Source organism: Sesamum indicum, linkage group LG1, assembly GCF_000512975.1.
Source record: "Sesamum indicum cultivar Zhongzhi No. 13 linkage group LG1, S_indicum_v1.0, whole genome shotgun sequence".
In the NCBI taxonomy this organism is placed as follows: Eukaryota; Viridiplantae; Streptophyta; class Magnoliopsida; order Lamiales; family Pedaliaceae; genus Sesamum; species Sesamum indicum.
In genome coordinates this window covers 17771949-17791601 of record NC_026145.1, presented here as the reverse complement: position 1 = coordinate 17791601, position 19653 = coordinate 17771949, and the positions used below count along the sequence as shown (strand labels likewise).

The following is a 19653-nucleotide window of genomic DNA, read 5'->3' as shown; positions in this document are numbered from 1 at the left end:
AAGAAAGAGTTGGGGGGGTGCAACGGGGAAGAAGACTGGGGGAGGGTTTTTTTTAAATGAAAATATATTATAAATATTATATATTATATTTAAATATAAAATAATATTTTATTCTTAAATATCAATTAGCGTGTAGGTTACTTTCAGGATTAGGAAGTAAATTTCTTTATCTTAAAAAGAGGATAATTTGATATTTTTTTAACACAATGAGGTATTATGCATATTTCGTATATCACAGGGGGGTGACGTGCATTTTTCCCTTTTATCAACTAATGATCGAAATCACATCTTTTTGGAATTTTGGGTAGCCAGGGAAAATTATAACCAAAATCGACTGTATCAAAACTAAATTAATTGCATAACAAGCATAATATATTTACGATTTGATTGATTTATAGTTAAAAAAAAGTAAATAAATATATCACACGTACTCTGTAATTGGTTTAGTCCACCCCAACCTAATTTAGGTAAACAAAATTTCGAATAAATAGCTACCTATATTGTGTAATCACTCGCTAATCATTTTACATTAATTATAAAATAATCAGAATTGTCATAAATTTTACATCTTTTCTTCGTATAAAACTATCATATATGTAAAATGCATGAATAATTGAAGATAAAACATCTAAAGGGATTTGCCTTTACCAACATTATTTCAATAGTTTAGTATTTTAAGTTGTATTTTTATTTTTCAATTATATTTATAAAATATTTTTAATTTATAGTACTTTCTGGAGACACGTCTGTCTCTTTACAATTTATTTTTCCTACAATATTTTGAGAAGTTGATATCCCAATTCAAATTTACGGACTAAGATGCAAATTTTGCAAATAAAAGGGGTGAAAACCTAATATCAAAAAGTACAAGAAACTGGTTTCTGGAAAGTTCAAAACAAGACAAATGATAGCCAATGAGATAAGCTGTAACTTTTGCCGTTTAGCAGCAGAGCACCATCCTTCAATTCGGCTTTTTCTATACATTTATTCTAGTTATTTTTTAATTAAATTAAATACACTCAAATTCATTATTTAAAACAAACATGAGACGTTTATATATATTATCAAACAAAAACTTGTGATGGGCATATAATCTCGTTCTAAAAAATAGCGTTATTGTGTGATTGAATTATTTTTTTTAATTTTATAAGAGTCTCTTGATTTAATAAACGAGAGACCATGATAACTAATTATGTTATATTATTTATTATATTAAAAAGAGAAAAATTTTATTTTAATGCTTAAATAAGTAGTCATTTTGGCGTGGGAGGTGAGTGGGTGGAAAACCAAAATAATAAAAGGAGAGGGGGGTAGAGTGGAAATAAAATAAAAGAAAAGATGTGGATAGCGTGAGCTTGACGGCTGTTTGGGACCGTTACGCCTAAAAAGTAGAAAAAAAAAGAGAGCACATAAAATAAAAAGACAGAGGGTAAGAGCCAGCAGTACACGTGCCACCCGTGAACAGACCCCCCCCCCCCCCCCCCCCCTCCAGCCTATTCTAGAATTCGTTAAAGTGCATGCACAGCCCTTACACCCATAAATAAATAATTAGAATGTATTTAAAAGAATAAGAAAACTCTAAGTTAAATTTTTGTTCGAATTTGAATGGAAAAATATGAAAATTTATATTAATTTGAATTTTATTTAAATAATACATCTAAAATTTTATGTTTATTGCAAAAATAATTGATCTTGCGGTCCCACTTTTCTTTTTCCTACATTGTAGAAAATATTTATAAATTATTAATAATGTAAATGGGTTAGGTTAGAGGGTTATAGGATTCCTTTACCCAAAAACATAATGATAGCCAATTAATTTGTGAAGGACCTCAATTAGACAACATGAAGTGGGTAGGACCATCTCATCAGTTGTAATATTACTCTATTTCTTCAAAATTCCCTATTTTTTTTTAATTCTATGTTCCCTTTTTTTTAAATATCCCTCTCTTTCTATATTTATATATCTTAAAATGAGTTCGATTAAATTAAAATTAAATATATTACACTTGTAGCGTAATTAATGTATAATTTAAAAAAAAATATTAAATTACACAACACATGTAATAATATTTTCAAATAGCTGGTGCTTGGATTTTTCAATATCATTTAATTTCAGGGCGAATCTAACGGAAAATAGTATGATTCTTTTTGACATATTTTGAACTGTATTCAATTAATTTGAAATTCATAAATCCAAAAACAAAAGTATATCTTTTTTTAGAAAAATAAAATGATAATAAGCAAATGGTCCCATATCATGTGTTGAACATTGATTGATGGTGGGATGGATGGACCCCCATGTGGATATGAATTATGAAATTTGAGTCTTAGTATTTGATCAAAATTAAATTTAAATTTTGAAGGGGTGGAAAATTGGAGTGGGAAACACAGGAGACCAATCCACTATGTGGTGCCCATGTGATGATAGAAGCAGATGCTCAAATCCTGCAAAAATTTGGCTGTCTTTTGATCATGTCCTTATTTGTTGTGTGTGTATCTGTGTGTGTGTGTGTGTGGCAATTCTTGTAATAAGTATTACACACAGAGTTGATGTGGATAACAAGACTTGTCTTTTCAATCACACTTGATTTGTTAATTTGTTTTAGTTTGTGGGTGAGTTGTAAAGTATGGCTGTATAGGGCTTAGTGCTTTCAATTGGTGTTTTTTATGTAACTTATTTCTTATAAAAAAAATGGACAAACTATACTTTGACCCCTAAACTATTTTTAATATAATATTTTTTTTCTAAATTAATATTTATAATTAAATTTTTGAATAATATTGTCCTTATATTATATATATAATTTAAAGATTTTTTTTAATAATTTTGTATTTTAAATTTAAATAAAAAAAATTAATTGAAAAAAATATCTTTTTAATTATAATAAAGTAATATATAATTTGTGAATTAAATAGTTTGAATTTTAATATATTTTACAGACTCAAAGTTAAGTAATGAATGAGTACTGGAAATACACAAAAAAATTCAAATTCATATTAAATACTAATCTAGGATAATTAAATATACGGTGTGCATGATTTTATTTATATATATATATATTATTAGTTTATTTATTTATATATATATTATGAGATAATAATTAAATCAAATTTTTTTATTTACCAAATCGAATTGAGAAGAGAAACTCGATTTGGTAAGTTAAAATTATATATCTCTGTCCGAAAAAAATAAAGAGTTTTTATATCAATGTACAAGTAAAAATCAGATTAAAAAATAATTCAATATTATGTTCATTCATTTTTAATGTGATGAAGTATATATTTGGAATGGTGATGAGTCCAGCAATATTTGGCATGTTTGGGCTTATGCAAACTCCATAAGGCCCATCCCAAAGTGGATAAGAGACATTTGATTTATGGCCCATTTTATATTATTACTGGGTAGGCCCAAAATGACTGCGCTTTTAATTTTAGTCCAATTCGTATTCAATATTCTCTTCCTGTTAAGGACAAAAGAAGAAAAAGGAAAAACTATACATATTTTTATCTTATTTAAATAAAAATTCAAGTACATATATCTCTTTATCATATAATATATAAGTATAAAAACGTGTCATTTTATACTCTAATTTTTTGATTTAATAAAACATGTGAAATTTGTAATTTACTTTTTTTCTTAAATAAATTGTATATTTGATAGATGCCGTGACGAAATCAAACTCAATTAAATACAAATATATAGAAAGCATAAAGTTTGGTTTTCAGATTAATTATAGAAAAAATAAAGTGAAGGAGTGGATGTATTTTAAGAAATTGGATATGCAAAATAGAATGATAGGCAGATAAAAATACAAAAGATGTAAGTGCATAGTCCTTAAATTCACCTAAAAGAGGGTACCAAACACACAAAGGAGTTCAACTAAAAGTGGCGTCATAATTTGGTATTATGACCAACATTTCACCTTACAAAACAAGAATAAGTTGCAAAGATTCTTATAAAATTTATAGATATTTATTGTTATTTAAAAAATTATAAAATTAAAAATAATCTTGAAAACAAAATGATAATAGAATAATTAATTTTGAATATTTGAAATTGTAATAAATATGAGAGGAGAAATGGGAATGAAGCAGTAGCACCCCAACCCATGGATATTGGATAGATACATCACAACTTGTATCTAACCATCCTCTGATTTTCCTACACTGAAATCATTAAGCGAGAAGAGGTTCTTTTTTTTTTTGTTTTTGTTTTTCAAGAACAGAAGAAAAAGATTATTCCCTTTTTATTGTACTCTCTCTCTCTCTCTCTCTCTGTCTCTCGCTCGCATATTTATCCATTCTCCGGTCTCGAGGACGACCGCCATTTCCATAATTCAAAGCTCCATTTACCAGAAACTGTTTGTTGTTTCTTTTATTTGAGTTTTCAGGTATGGTTTTTCCCTCTTATTTCTATTCACACGAAAAAGGGAAGCAAGTTTGCTGCTTGCTAACTTGGTTTCTTGGGTCTGAATTTGATGGAGGACAGGAGCGGGTCTCTTGTTTGTTGTGTGGTTGGATTTTGTTCTATGATTTTGGTTTGTTCTTGTTTTACTGTTAATTGGTGTCGTTTCCTGGTAATTTTTGTTGGGTTAGGGATAGGAATGGGATGACGTTTGAGCTGAGTCGGGGGATTAGGGCTTTTCTGGACCAGCATTTCATGATTCTTGATTGGTCAGAATGTTTTTTGGTTTTTTTCTTTTTCCGTGGGTTATGTTTGAATATACTCGTTGAGGAATGAGTATGATACGGTTCATTATCAGTAAGAGTTGAACCTCTACGCTTTTGGAAATTTTTATCCTTGTTTTTTTGGTTCGAAACTTTTAATGATTATGATGCTTGGCCATTGCAGTTGATCAAGGTTTAATCTTAATTCTTTTGTTAAGGTATGATCATCGTGCTGCATGAGGTTTCAGTATTCTTTGAAAGAGCCGTTGGATTGAACAGTTATTATTCTGACACATGATGGCAAATTTGGAAAAAAGAATTTTTTATTTAGATTGGGGGGGGGGGGGAGTAGAAATATGAACTGCAACTCACCTTGCATGTGGCAAAGTGTGCTTTATTTCATCTTGTGAGTGGACCTACAAAATTCTCCGGGTTAAGGTCAATCGAACATGCTCCTCAATTCTGAGTTTGCATGTCTGTACTATGGTTGTGGGTCATTTTGATTTAATGTCCTGTTTCCAAGCAGAAGATATTGTTCTGTAAATCCAACCAATGTGGAAGATCCCTTTCTATCTACAGTCATAACATCACTTCCTGCAAGTTCAGCTTTCCTTTTGCATATGCTGCCAGAGTTGGACACTTTGGCAGGCTTGGGATGTATAGGCATGAAAGGTTGTATGGTTCGGCAAAAGAGATGTTAGGAATTGTGGCAGCAACGCTGACTTTTGGTGTTGTGGGATGTGTCTCCGGAACTGGTTTGGCGGTGATTAGTTGTAAGATGAGTTGAAACTTTGAGGGTTTAGGGGTGTTTTAGTTAAGGCATTCCGTGCCTCTCTGTTTAAGGGGGTTTAGCTGATTTGTGTTTTTACGATGGACCTGTATTTTGTCAAGGTGGTTTTGATGGAAATGTTCCCCTCTTTTAGACAGCAGTGTCTATTATTATTTGGGACTAGGTGGTCTATTTGCATTGGATGGTTAATGGTGATGATGCGGTTTCCTGCAGGTTGTGACTTCCTGCGGAATGTATTTCTTGTAATAGAGCACCTGGAAGTTTTACTGCTGAATCTGATGAGGCAGGGGCTGGAGACTTGGGGTTATAGAAAGTGAACTAAGCCTCATTGAAAAAGTGTTACAAGTCATACTCCAGAACTGGTCAATTCGAGAAGAACATAGTAATCCGTGCTGTGGATTTCCAGTGGTAGTAGCTCTGAATCTTTCGCTTAGTACATTCTCTTATTTGAGATTTCTACTCCAATTAATCTTCACAGAGAGTGAATATCTTCTTCTACTTAAGAGAATCATAAATTAGTTTATAGATGAGTTTTATACGTTATAGCAATCCTGCATATGAGCTCAAGTTACACATATTATTCAGAGTGTCCTATAATACAATTGATTGAAGTTCCATGAGACCAGGTTTCTGAAATGAATGCAGGCATGATTGTTAATCATTACTTGGAGCTGAATTAAGGCCAATGTGTATATTCCTTATGCCGGCACTCGTTGTTGCAGGTAATTAGTTGTGAAGTTTCTTAGTTGGACAACCCCTTGTTGCAAAATTGTGTACAATGACGGAAGCTGATAGTGAAATTATAAAACCTGAGGTATGCTTTACATCGTTTATACTTATTTGGTAATGTAAGATCGCGCACCAACCCTTTACCTATTTCCTTTGGCATAAAATATTGAACGCTCATGATTTCAGTGTTGCAGTTTCTTTCTCTTTCAATTGCTGCTGATTTGAATTGTTTGCTGTGCATTGTTAGATGCTGAAGGCTTTTGTGTGGCTTCAAATGTCTGATGGTTCAATACAGCAAGTAGAGCAAGAGGTTGCCATGTATTGCCCATTTATATGTCAGGAAATACACTCAGGCATGGGATCTTCAAAGAATTATCCCATCTCTCTTCCTTCACGGGTCAATCCTCCCATGCTGAGCCTGATTCTTGACTATTGCAGATTTCATCAAGTACCCGGCCGTTCTAACAAGGTAACTACAGATTATTCAACTCTACATTGTTAACTCTCTTTTCTTCACCTGATCGTTTTATCAGTGGCGATGAGAGTCTTTTGTGCATTCGCACCAGACGATAGAGAAAAATAATTCTTAATTCTGTTCATACTTTGGCGCAGGAGAGGAAGTCCTTCGACGAGAAGTTTGTCCGAATGGATACTAAGAGGCTTTGTGAGTTGACATCTGCTGCTGACAGTCTGCAGCTGAAGCCACTTGTCGATCTCACTAGTCGAGCTCTTGCTCGGGTGATTGAAGGAAGGACACCTGAGGAAATACGAGAGATATTTCATCTGCCTGATGATCTTACAGAGGTGTTCTGTAATTGCAAGCAGTGTACATGCTTAATTTCCTTTTTTCCCTTGGGAACAATCCTATTATTCCGTCTCTTCTTTCTTATATTTTGTTAATCCGTTTATTCAGGAAGAGAAGTTGGAGCCCATAAAAAACACCATGGATGATCCAAGGATTCGGCTGTTGAATAGATTGTATGCTAGGAAAAGGAAAGAATTAAAAGAAAGAGAGAGATTAAAGGTAATCATGGCATTGCTTTTGTATTCTGATGTGATCTACCAGCTATATTTTTATGTTGGTTTACCCCAGCGACACTGATATTCATATGTCAATTAACTGCTCTTGAGACTGAAACAGTGGCTTTCATGTGTTTTTTAGAATGTTGAGGTTGAAGAGGAACATGCAGATGAGCGTTCAGTGGATGACCTCTTATCGTTTATTAATGGAGACAATGATGGTACTTGTTATTTAATCACTTTGACATTCGTTTCATTTTATTCCTTGTGCATTTTGGATTATAAGTTGATGCCACAAAGATTCTTAATGGGATAATGTTATAAAACTTCCTTTCCTTTTCAGTCTGGTAGCTATTTTAGATATTCTTTGTTTCTTTCTATTTTTGGGTCTAAAATTTACATATAAGAAAAAGAGAAATACATGTATACAATCATTTTAGCAGGAGTTGTGATGTGGCTTCTTTTCTTTCCTTGGTTTTTGAAGTTGTCTTCATTTTTCTCACATCTCCCTTAGGTTAATTTTATATAATGGGTTGGAGGAGTTCCAGTAGGAGTGGTTTCTTTGCTGTTGTCATCTTGCAGTAGCTGTATAAATTCTTACAGTTTGGACAAAATTATTTTAGTTGTGACTGAAGTTCTCTTTGCCTTGGAGTTGGAGCTCCACGTCCAATGTTTTCTCTATTTTCTTCTGTCTACTGCCATAATCAACCTTCCGGTAATAAATTGGGTAGAGTTTACTTTGTTTTGTCTATGGTCCTAGCAGTACTTAGCTTGACAATGTGATCTGCCTGTTGAAACAAATTTGGTGAAGTTGAATCCATGCATGCATTACCCCTCCATCTTCTTTCCTCCTCTCCTCCCTTATTCTATTATTTTGAGGTGGACCCTTTGATGTGTATGGTTTCATTTTCAGATTCTAAGGGTAGTAGAACTTCTAAAAATAAAAAGAAGAATCGTAAGAGGAAAGATCATCACAAAACTACACCTTCAAACAGCACGTCATCTTCAAGCAATGCTGTAGATATGAACAAGAAGGTAAGAATCATTCATTTTTGTGTAGTTGTCTACTTCTGGCCTTCATCTTAGTGTCAAGACTTTGTCAGAGATGCATTACTACTAATTAATTGCCTCAGTTTCTATTTCCCTGTGGAAGAGGACTTCAACTGCAGGCATATATGTTGATGCATGCATATGGGTGTTTTGCTTGACATCAGTCTATGCTGCAGGAATCAAATGAGCTTGATTCTGTGTGCAGTAAACCTTCATTACATGGCAAGCTTCTGACCGATGTTTGCCACGAAACAAAGTTGCTGGACACTGAAGATGCCGGATTAGCAGCTGAAGATGAGTTTGATGATTGTGATTTAGATGATGATATTGACCCTGCACTAAAAGAAAAAATTGATAGGTGAGTCGATGCTTTTCTCCTGGCCGGTTCTGGGCTTAGGATCTCAAAGAATTAAAAGAAAGAAAGAATGGTTGTTCGCTTATTTGGATGCTGCTTGTTCATTTAATTTATTTAGTTCTTCCCGCATATTACCATCAATGATGTTGTGTTATTAAGTTGTTAGATGCAAGTGATCATTTTGTTGGATATATTTAAATGTTCTATCCTGATTATTAGTCTCGAAGCAAGACGCATTTTTGGTTGATTATGTGTTTAACAGATTTGGAAGTGATTGGTCCCATCTTTCAAAACAATCAGGAAAAACATGTTATGTGAAGTTGACCCCTACCCTAGAATATAAAAAGGAACTTCTCCATTTATTTAATGAGTTACAGAGAGGAGAATGAAATAAAATTACCAAGTTTTTATGGTTCTCTTTCGGGGAAGTGTGTTGTAGCTACCTGTTATACTATGCAGTGATTGATGCAAGGATATTATATATAGCTCGAGATCTTCAATGTGTCTTCAGCTACGTACTTATTGATGGTTTACTTATATCATAATCATAGAAGTTGGAAGCTCATTTGAGAAACCAAGAAGCACTGTTGGTAAAGTAGCTAAAATACCTTTTACAACAATAAATGGGTATCGGAGTGTGCATGGATTCAATGTATAACTTTCCACTCTGACCAAATCTAATCATTTTACCCCCTGGAAAATTGGGAATCCACTAGAAAGTTTCGGTACATTTCCTTATAATGGGACAAGCTCATTGAATTTGGTACTACTTTTTCCAATATATTGTCAGGCACCCAACGCCTGAGTACCGGCTTTTAACTAGTGGGGGGAGTACTTGGAGGCCGGAAATGGTTAGAAAAGGAATAGCAGTGAGGGGAAACAAGGAAACTACCGAGGGAGAGAGATCTTTGACTTCAATATATATGGATCATTCTCGGCAAGGGGAAGGAATGGTTGTAACAAGCCCATCAAATTTGAGAATCTCAGAGTACCGGTTACAAAAGGTCTTGGCATTTATGAAATCCTTTTCCTCCTGTGGACAGATAGTGTGATCTTTACCCATAGGCCAGATTTATTTGGGAGCTCCAGACTTGTCACTGGACTTTGTGGTAGCAAGATGTTCCATTCCTTATATTTCTCTCTTTAAAAACACTTCTAATTGGATGAGTGTTTAAGACATCGTTATTCGGAGAAGGGAAATTACTGTTCTCGTCCTATACTTACACTGCGAGATACATGTATGTTTTTGCTTGCGGACTACCATTTGGATTTGGGGATTTCTTGATTCAGTCTGGAAGCATTTATAATGTACTTAGGTGTATCATACTAGCTTAAGTTCGTCAAAAGTTACGAAAGAGAAGCTTGAAATGCTTAAATTCGTTCTTGTTATGCTGCGTGATATCTTTTGGACCGTGTATTACAATGAAGAAAGTTAATAATGGAACAGAGAGCTTGCCAAGATTAGCACTAATATCCTTGGCATTCTTGTTGTATGGGTTATATCTTTTGTGTGACAATTGTCATCCTCCTATTTGATTGACAGGGAAGTGGAGGACTTTGCCAGAAGGTTGAATTCAGATTGGCCAGAGAGAATGCAAGAGATTCTTTCTTTGGGTCAAGAGAAAAGACCGCTACGGTTAACCATTAATGGAAATGGTTCCTTGAGGAGATAAACAAGTACGTCTATTCTTCTGTGTTTCTTGTCTTATTCTACCTTTATCCAAGTCTTGTATGATAAGATATGATGCTGTTTCCATATGGTATTTTCATATGCAGATGGATAATTTATCTGTTTCCTGGTAGCCCTGTTCTATGTGTTGACCTACATTTTAGAATGAACATGCATTTCTGCAGATGGTTAGAATCGTCATTGACTGATGTTGTGCATGGCTATGATATTTTGCATGCTGCCTCCAGAATATGTATATTCTTTCTTCAAAGATTTACTGAAACTCTTAGGACCTGTTTATGCATAGCTCTGCTTCTTTGTGGTTCATCGGATTTTCTGGTGTCTCATGATTAGCCTTATTTTGTTCTGGAAACGATCTTAATCAGAAGTCTTCATCATGGAGCATTGTTATTTGATTTGGGATGGATGATTGCTGATATTTTGCATAAACTTGTTTTACTTTGCTCGTCGTGTGCAGGCTTAGATCAGCACCAGAAATGATCCTCAGAATACACTTATTCAACTTCAAAATGGAGACCCACCAGAAAATTTTTTGGTCAATGTATCTGACCGGGACACCAACTTGGAACATACATCAATGTGGATTGAGACTCAATTTCATCGGCGAATTTTTGACGCTGTTAGAGACAGTTTTGCATTTGTGTTGACCTCTCGTGTTTACAGGAAACAATAAGGGAAAGAATGGTTTTAAGATGCCAACACCAGCCATTTTTTTCACTCTCTTTCTTCAACTTCCCTTCCCTTTCTTTTTCCTCCTCCTTTTTTCTCCTTTTCCTTTTGTCTGTTTGGAATTTTATCAGAGACAGACAGGACACTGAGAATTTCACCGCTAGAGGGACCCGATGTAGTCATAGACTGTTGTTTGCTTTTTGTAACAGAGTGTCAACTATGTGATTAGACACGGTATTGCTGCTGGTAAGTCACACCAGCCAAGTGAGTTGGAAGTACTGTAAATATCAGGGATCTGACGTGATTTAGTTATGGGCAGGATGTCATTTTTGTGGATTTTAAGGGTATTGAATGCTGACTGTAACTTTCCCAATTTAGTTTCAGACTCTGACAAAAACTGTATTTTATAACATATGTATGCATAGATTTAGGAATTGCCCATCCACATGTGAGTTTTACTATATTGGATTAAATTTTGAATATCACATTGGGCTTTGAACTCCGTAAGTAAAATTTTTAGGTAATATAGTATAATCAACAAGAACATTGCAACAGAAAACTGAAGTTAACAAATCTCAAGTGGCTCTTTCTCAAGTTACAAACCAGACAGACTGTATCAAGAAGTTAGAGACCAAGCTAGACATTCTGCAAAGCTACGTTCTCAGTGTGTATTTTCTTCTACTTTACATACGTAGTAATGTCCGAGGAAATTGTGCCCTACCCGTGTAAGAAATTAAAGTACATTAGAGTGGACCTGTCATTGGTCGTCCTGCTGGAGTTGGACATGAGGACAAGGTCGATCCGGCTCCCCTCGAGTCCACAGATGCTTTAGATCGCCTCTCTTCTTTCCCAACGTTATCAAGGTGCCTGAATGGAGACAAACATGAGATTTTGGGACTAAATAGTTTTGTAGTGATACCAAAAGTAGAATCAATGTATTCTTGTTTCTAAACCTCAAACCGTGGGTTTACCTAGTGTAAAGGGGACAATGTAGAGCAAAGCTGGCTGGCCATGTCCATCCATCAAGTTCAGAGCCACATACGTAATCAGAAGACCTGTGGCCCAAAAGACGCAAGTACTAATTGTCAGTCTTAGCATATGTGCAGTAATAGATACTACTACTACTAAGCCAGTTAAACCATACCTAAACCATAAGCAAGCATAGCCCATAGAAAATATCCCTCTTTTAGCCGTTTCTTGGACAGCCAATCGTACCTTCAATGATACAAGAAAATATCGGTATAGTTTGCTCCTGTTGTCAAGCAAGTGCTGAAGTATGTAGACATCCTACCACTTAACAGTGTGTTTATATACAAGCATGAAAACAAACTTGAAAGAGGCTATAGTAGGACACATAACGCCTTCAAAGCAAGGCAGCGGAAGGTAAAAGTAAGGAGAAGACTGTTGGCAGGATTACATAAGAGCAAGGAGACGTTAAATTTAGATTCAGTTAACAGTTAACTGATTTACAGAATGAAAAACTAGACTAGTTTTGGATAGCAGTCAACTCAAACCTTAGGGAAAATGCTACTAGAAGTCCTGGCAAGATGATATCGCCAAACCCAATGATGCTGTATCCACCCCAAGGATCAAACATCCGAGGGATTTTCAATAGCATCGGAATGCCATCTTCTCCACTTCCGTCACCACGAGCGACCTACAGGAGATAGGGACTAACATGTTTATAAGGCAGCATAAAGAAAAATCAACAACCCCTGTTACTCTGTTTCAAGATACAAACAAGTACTCACCACTATCATCACGCTCTTATGGAACCACCATTTGGAGACGAAGACCCAAAAAATATCGTACAAGAATGCACAACTTAGTAGCACTGTTCCCACCTGAGCGTCGAGGAAAATTTGAGATCATGTCAACATTTCTAGCATTTGTGGTTTTAAACCAAAATAAACCACAGGCGTTCCTAAAGCATTTTTGAGATTATGACACAGTTATAAGCCTCAAGAACAACCTTCAGATTGGGAACTCGTACAATCTGGAGAACAGTGATTATCAGTGCAATGCCCTGTTACAGATGAAAACCGAGTAAGGCTTCAACACATCCCTGAATATAAATCTATATCAGTATTGAATATGAGTCGAACTTATTCAATTAATTGCCATTGGCATTCAATTAAACATCGTACGGTAACTGTGATGCTACTGTTTGAGCAAATTAAAAGATATTAGAAGACAGCATTTACTCCATATCACTGATAATAGCACATGAAATTTATTTAATCCTGAACATCTTTACACGATTGCATATGGTAATTCACTTGAAAGAAAGAAGCTAGATGAAACAAGAAATTCATTCTTACAAGTATATCTTGACCGATCCAAGCAAAGTTGACACTGCGAAAAACTGCCCATAAAACAGCAAACGCTATGCAGAACGGAGAAACAAAGAGCGTCAGGTATGATACAGCTCCTACAAACGGCACCTTAATAAATGACTCTGCAGCGTGTTCGAACCATCTGAAACTATATTGAAAACTACAAGTTAACACTGTTGAGAGTCATGAATTGATTCTCCAAATAATTGTAAAATTACAAAAGAAACATAACAAAATTTTAGTGATTTTTGTGATATCTATATGATTTGATTTTGGAGATATTTCCTTATTTTTATGTTATACACATATGTAATTCACCTATATAAATAGGTAGAGGTTATATCATCCAACTAAGAGAGAATAATATGATTTAGCCCATTGGGCATTTGTCTCGTGGACGTACGTCATATGACCGAACCACGGAGATGTCGGTCTTCTGTTTCTCTCTTCACTTATCAAGAAATCTGACATGGTATCATAGCAGGTTAAAAAAAAAAAAGGCCTGTTGAAACCCTGGCGTACCGCCGTTGAAACCCTAACTGCTGCGCCAAAACTGCTTGTGCTATGCAGGCAACACTAGCTCCACCAAGCCTTTACTGTGGGTATTCTACACCTAAACTGTTTGTCTGTCGGTCTCATTCTCTAGCCGACCTTTCTACTTCTGATGGACTGAGTCCCTTTTGCGTTCTACACCTAATCTGTGTGTCTGTTTGTCTGTCTGTCTCTTTTGCGTGATCGACCTTACTTCTATAGGCCAAGTCCATGGTGTTTTGCACCTAAAACTGGCTGTCTGACATGATGTCTCTATTTATACTACTATGGATGTGTATGCATGGCATGGCGACGCTTTGACCTTCGTGACCTCCCATGGCGTCACACTAAAAGAAAAGTTTTGACTTCTCTTGTCCAAGTTAAACATTACAATCAAGATCTGCATGTCCAACTTGAGGGGAGTGTTGAGAATCATGAATTGATTCTCCAAAATAATTGTAAAATCACAATAAAATCTTAGTGATTGTTGTGATATCTGTATGATTTGATTTTGGAGATATTTCCTTATTTTTATGTTATACACATATGTAATTCACCTATATAAATAGGTAGAGGTTATATCATCAAATTAAGAGAGAAATAATATGATTTAGCCCTTTGGGCATTTGTCACGTGGACGTAGGTTATATGACCGAACCACGTAAATGTTGGTCTTTTGTTTCTCTCTTCACTTATCAAGAAATCTTAAAAATACTTTCGGCAAAATAACACAATCTACTTAGATAGGAAGGAAAAAAAGGTTAAGTGAGCTTTTTTCGTTTCCTGAGATAAGAATTGTCCGTCTCTCTAACTATCTGTCTATTTATTACTATCTAAAATAGAAATTATAGAAAGAAGAGGGGCATCGCGTCTTCAACAGAGTACATACCAAGATAAGAGAGCCACTAGACAAGTTTGCAAACCCTGTAAGCACAACAAGACAAAATAATCAGCACTGCATAAACTTAAAGATTTTATGCAACTTCTAATATTGACAGATATGCAGCAGAGAATTTGTATGGCAGGACCGATTATCATACCTCCACCCCGCCAATGCAAAACACAACCACTAGAATCTCAATGAACCAGTAAGACATCAACTTGTACAGCAGAACCAAGAAGCAGGATGCAATCACAACAAAGAAAATTGCGGAGGTAGTGTTGATATCCACAACACCGCTGGAAGAATAGTTATCCTTGCTGAGGTATTCATCAGAACCATCCTGAATGGATAAAATCATATGCATGTTATGAAACACGATTTTGCCTTTAATTTATCAAACAGCAATAGATTTCTTAGAGGATGAATATGTGTTACCTTCAAGAGCTTGTCCTGTTCTATAGCTGCTTCTCTGGCACTCCATGCAGACCAATAAGCTGCGCATAAAATGGTACCAACGGCCATCAGCCATAAGAACACTTCAGCCACATCAACCTGTGGGCGCCGGGGAGAGTACATCTGAATGGAAACTGAAGATAAGGACAATAGCGTGAATAACACAAGGACATAACTCCATAAACAGAAATCTGCGACAGTAAATATGCCTATTTCTTGTTATGATTTGAGCATGCAGGGCAGCCAAAGCTTACCATGTGAACTGTTCGTCATAAGTTGCTTCAAGCTTGCGCCAGCATCTTGTGGGAGCATGACAACAGGTATGTGAATATTGACATCAGTTTCATTTGCTTCACACACCATCTTGAAGAGTTCTGAAGAATTAGCCCATCATGGTGAACAGTGTCAAAATCAGCAGTGGCGAGAGAAACATTTGAAATTAAATATATTGATATTTTGTTGATGTCAAGATAAAAATGGTGTCTACAGTTGGGTCCTTTTGCAATTATTTTTAGCTGTATAATGGGTTCAAAATGCAAGAAAAGTGATTGCTTTTACAAAACCCTTGCATAAGAAACTGAAGAAAACTACATATCAGAACATAAGAATACAGCATATGCAACTTAATGATTCGTGTGCTTGGATAAAGTTTATAACACAACAACAGTACTAAACTATGCTCTAGAATGACTTGCCATGCAACCCAAGTATAAAGAACCACAAAGAAGAATAATGATTTAACAGAAACCTGTCTGGTTGTTTATGATAAGTAAAGCTGAAGCACCAGCAGCTTCAGCAACATTTCCTTTTGTTACGAAACTGCAATTGCCCCGTTGCACCAAGATAACCTCGCCTGTCAGCTACAGAACAGGAAAAAAGCTGAATACTGAGTAAAAATATAAATGACAACTAGACACATAATTATGATAGTATATGCAAAATCAGTATAGAAGAGACAAACCTTATTTCTTGGTTTACTGCAACAATCAGGCGGGTCGGCAAGAGCAACTTTAGTTTGGTTGGCACGCTTCTCTTTAGATTCCAAGGTAGGGCCAAATCGTGCACCAACACCCACAAACTCCATTATTTCTTTACCATCCACCCAAACAGGTACTTTAACCTTTAGAACAACAACAAATTATAGTGATCGCGTGTGAAGTTGAAAGATTTTGATTAAATCACATGACATGCATAAATCTACCAATCAGAGAAAAAGGGGCGGAGTTTTGAAGAGGGAATTCCAACACGGGATTGAACCTCCAATATTATCACTAGATGCCTAAGCACCAACTGATTACATGTCATGATATCAGTTGAATAGTTCATCCGTATTAATCACGCAGTTTAAAGCACATCTTCCTCCTGCTTGAAAAGTTAGTTAATACTTTTCCAGGATATGGCCTAAAGAAGAGACCTTCTTGAGGAATCATTATCCAGGTAAAGTTAAGGGATCAAGTAATAACAAAAACTGCAATTGGTGTAGATACTTTTTCCTTCATATGCAATGAACCAGCTCGATAAAAGTAGACTAAGAAGCAAATCTAAATGAGGAAATAATTAACTGAACTTGTGCTGTTTCAGAAGGAGGACTTCCTGTAAAAAGACAGTTCACCTCTCTCTCTCTCACACATGCACAAGGACACATCCTTTTACAGGAACTCCTATCCTCTATTACACCCACCGGTTACACAGATCAAAAGGGAAACCGACCTACAGGCAACTCAAAGCTGGCAGGCCTTACAACACAAGAAACTTCTTTTTCAGAGACTGAGATGCATAACAGCTCAGTCCAAATATCCTAGTCATCTTGAAAATTCATGCAAAGCTCTCGTCAAGGAAATACGAGATGCACAGAGGACATTATCAAAAACCAACCAAAATCCAAATGCCTTTTCCTTATTGAATTCCCAATCCACCAAAAGAGGAAACTGATTTAAATTTCATTTCCTATTCTAAACTAATTCCAAATCCGGACAAGCATGAAATTCAAGACGCCATTAATAATCCAATCACAATATGAGATAACTCACGAAAGGGACAAAATTAGACAAGAACCAAGACTCCGATGGAAGCAGAAAACAAGAAAACCAAGCATAAAAGTATCAACTTTCCTCCAGCTATAGTGCCACTTAACAGATCATACAGAAAAGCCCAAAAGTCAAAATTCATGATTACTGCAAAACTAATACTTAAAAGCACCTCCTAATACATCATCAGAGACCTAAAAGGTAATGAAAGATACAGAAAACAAGGAACACAAATGCCACCAGGTAACAAAACCCTCCCCAAATACAACCTTGCAAAATAAACAAACAACAGAAGCAAAATAAACACTGTTGCTTTATTAGCGCCAAATCAAGACTTAACAGTCAACCGCCAAAGAAAGTGTTCAAAAATAGAAAAACCCAAAATGACTATCTTCACATAAAGGGGGAAATACACACAGAGAAAGGGGGGAAAACACACATAAATGCCCAATATTCAACATAAAAATCTGGGAAAAGGATTATAAACAGAAAAAAAAAAAAAAAAAGTGATTTTTACCAGCACAAAATTATTGTCACAACCAGGCCTCTTCGGAGCAATATCATCTTGGTGAACTATATCACCTGCAAACACCACAGAGCTGCACAACAACACAGCAACTGCACAGGAAAAACAGTAAAGAGCTCTGTTCTTCAACTCCATCAACTCAAAAAAAAAAAAGAAAAAGAAAAAGTAAAAGTCTGGGACTTTGTCTGCTTGAAGATCAAAGCAAAGGGTCAAATGGTTTTTGTTTTTCTTGAATGAATGAATGAATATTATTTTTGAGATGGGAACTGGGTGACCAAAAGCAGAGGAATTGAGATATGTACGAAAGATGTAAGAAAGAGGGAGGAGGAAAATTCCTAGGGACTGTTTGGCTTTTCTTTTTCCTTTTTTTTCACTTTTTCAACGTTGTCCAACAACACCACCGTGTTTTTACTGTTGAACTGGTTTTCAACCTTACCGCTCTATTAGCCTTCCGCCCTCTCGGAAGCGGCGCGTGCATCAAACCACAACAAGAGGGGTTTTGTCCAAATATTCCATTGAAGTCTATTTTTGAGTACATTCCAAAATAACATTGTCATTATATATACAAGACAAACTAACGATAACATTTTCCCAAAAAGTTTTTATTTTTTTATAAATATACTGACTAGCAATTAATTATTAAATTCGTTTTTTCTAATATTTTAACTTTATATATAAAACCATTTAATTACAAATACATAATACAAATTTTTATTTGTAATTTTGGGTCAATTCTAATTTTAAATTATATTTTCTTGAGTATTGATGAATTTTATTTTATTTTTTAAACTGAGTCTTTTGGAATTATTTCTCCAAATTATTGTGCCAATCCAAATGTAACCCTAGGATTTTCACAACCTTGCCCCAATACCTCATAAATCCTAATATGTATAGACCCACTATGATTATCTAATTATTTTGCGTACGTAATCGTGTTGAATTGTAAACACTCATAAATAGTTGTTTTCAATGCTTCAGGGCGACAAATTCTGTTATCTTAGCATCCTTCCGATCTTTAATATTTTTCTTAACATAACGTATCCAAATTTAACATCAAAGTGTTATCGTCGGGGATCTTTTTAGTGTGATTTTAACGATGATTTATTTGTTGAATATCTTATCTTAAAAAAATCATAATAATAAATAAATTGTCTATTTTTTTATTTTACATTTTGAATGGGATTGTGTTGTTGGATTTATTTCTTAAATAATAATTATTATTCATTTTTTTTATTTTTATTCTCTTTTGAGAAACATAGACTATTAATAGTAATAGTGCAAGCAATTATCAAAATATTTTATTTGGTAAAAAACTGCGACCAATGGGACAACGACATGATTTTCATTATCCAAACTATAAAGAAGAGAGAGCTCCGGCGGCTCCCAAACGCGCCGCCTGTAGTGGGGGGAAAAGGCCAAGCGCGTGGCCCGGCAACACAGCGTACCGACAACCGGTTGGGCCAGTAATTTATTTCCGTATTTTGTCCGTACAGATAAGACGGCGCATTAAATTATATCCGTATTTTGGCCGTACTGATAAGACGGCGCATTAAACTATTTCGATTTACGTGCTCAGATTCAGGTACCGCTAGGAGTTCTCATCCAATGCGGGAACTTCATCTGCGCCAAGCATGTACCTTCGATATGATTGGTCCGTGATTCAATAAAGTCAACTGTCCTTTTTTCTGCTTGCTCCAATCCAGTTCTATTTATTTCTCATTTTATTTCCTTTTCTTTTTGTGGATGATTTTACCGTCAAATAGATTAAATTGCTTGAATTGACAATGGGCTGCCTTTGAAAAGCTCAGCCCAAAGGCATGTGTTTTGGTCTTGGGCTCAATAACAATTCTCCAAAGAGATGTCCAATGGGCCTCTGTTTGGACATGGGCTAGATAATAAAGGGCCCAAGAGATGTGTGGATTTGGC

The 19653-nt window shown here is 35.3% G+C and overlaps 2 protein-coding genes across 5 annotated transcripts; one reads left to right on the top strand and one right to left on the bottom strand.

Moving 5' to 3' along the window:
* Nucleotides 4091–11307, top strand: LOC105172665 (SKP1-like protein 21). 4 transcript variants are annotated; one of them, XM_020694264.1, is made up of 11 exons: nucleotides 4091–4391; nucleotides 5672–5863; nucleotides 6181–6272; nucleotides 6435–6656; nucleotides 6800–6991; nucleotides 7101–7211; nucleotides 7350–7428; nucleotides 8121–8242; nucleotides 8434–8615; nucleotides 10156–10289; nucleotides 10760–11307. In XM_020694264.1, exons 3-10 carry the CDS (start codon nucleotides 6237–6239, stop codon nucleotides 10283–10285), a joined length of 1074 nt encoding a protein of 357 aa, XP_020549923.1. In that variant the 5' UTR covers nucleotides 4091–4391; nucleotides 5672–5863; nucleotides 6181–6236; the 3' UTR covers nucleotides 10286–10289; nucleotides 10760–11307. The 4 variants fall into 4 exon arrangements, with proteins under 4 accessions (XP_020549923.1, XP_011092526.1, XP_020549924.1 ...); XM_011094224.2 differs by having other exon boundaries at nucleotides 5672–5866; XM_020694265.1 differs by having other exon boundaries at nucleotides 5672–5866; nucleotides 6104–6272.
* LOC105172656 (signal peptide peptidase-like 4) lies at nucleotides 11518–18039 on the bottom strand. The gene is made up of 14 exons (XM_011094176.2): nucleotides 17719–18039; nucleotides 16136–16294; nucleotides 15923–16034; nucleotides 15429–15548; nucleotides 15157–15308; nucleotides 14879–15061; nucleotides 14728–14762; nucleotides 13293–13455; nucleotides 12944–12997; nucleotides 12723–12815; nucleotides 12486–12628; nucleotides 12116–12186; nucleotides 11943–12026; nucleotides 11518–11838 (listed from the first exon to the last, which is right to left on the bottom strand). The coding sequence occupies exons 1-14, from the start codon at nucleotides 17860–17862 to the stop codon at nucleotides 11729–11731; spliced, it is 1623 nt and encodes a 540-aa protein (XP_011092478.1). The 5' UTR covers nucleotides 17863–18039; the 3' UTR covers nucleotides 11518–11728.

What these genes read in the sequence shown, in the direction of transcription:
- LOC105172665 (XM_020694268.1), top strand. Translation starts at nt 6,237, where the DNA reads ATGACGGAAGCTGATAGTGAAATTATAAAACCTGAG. An exon ending in GTGAAATTATAAAACCTGAG is followed by an intron (nt 6,273 to 6,434) that starts GTATGCTTTACA and finishes GTGCATTGTTAG; the next exon opens with ATGCTGAAGGCTTTTGTGTG. An exon ending in AAGAAAGAGAGAGATTAAAG is followed by an intron (nt 7,212 to 7,349) that starts GTAATCATGGCA and finishes TGTGTTTTTTAG; the next exon opens with AATGTTGAGGTTGAAGAGGA.
- LOC105172656 (XM_011094176.2), bottom strand. Translation starts at nt 17,862, where the DNA reads ATGGAGTTGAAGAACAGAGCTCTTTACTGTTTTTCCTGTGCAGTTGCT. An exon ending in GCAGTAAACCAAGAAATAAG is followed by an intron (nt 16,035 to 16,135) that starts GTTTGTCTCTTC and finishes CCTGTTCTGTAG; the next exon opens with CTGACAGGCGAGGTTATCTT. An exon ending in TATGCTTGCTTATGGTTTAG is followed by an intron (nt 12,027 to 12,115) that starts GTATGGTTTAAC and finishes TTTGGGCCACAG; the next exon opens with GTCTTCTGATTACGTATGTG.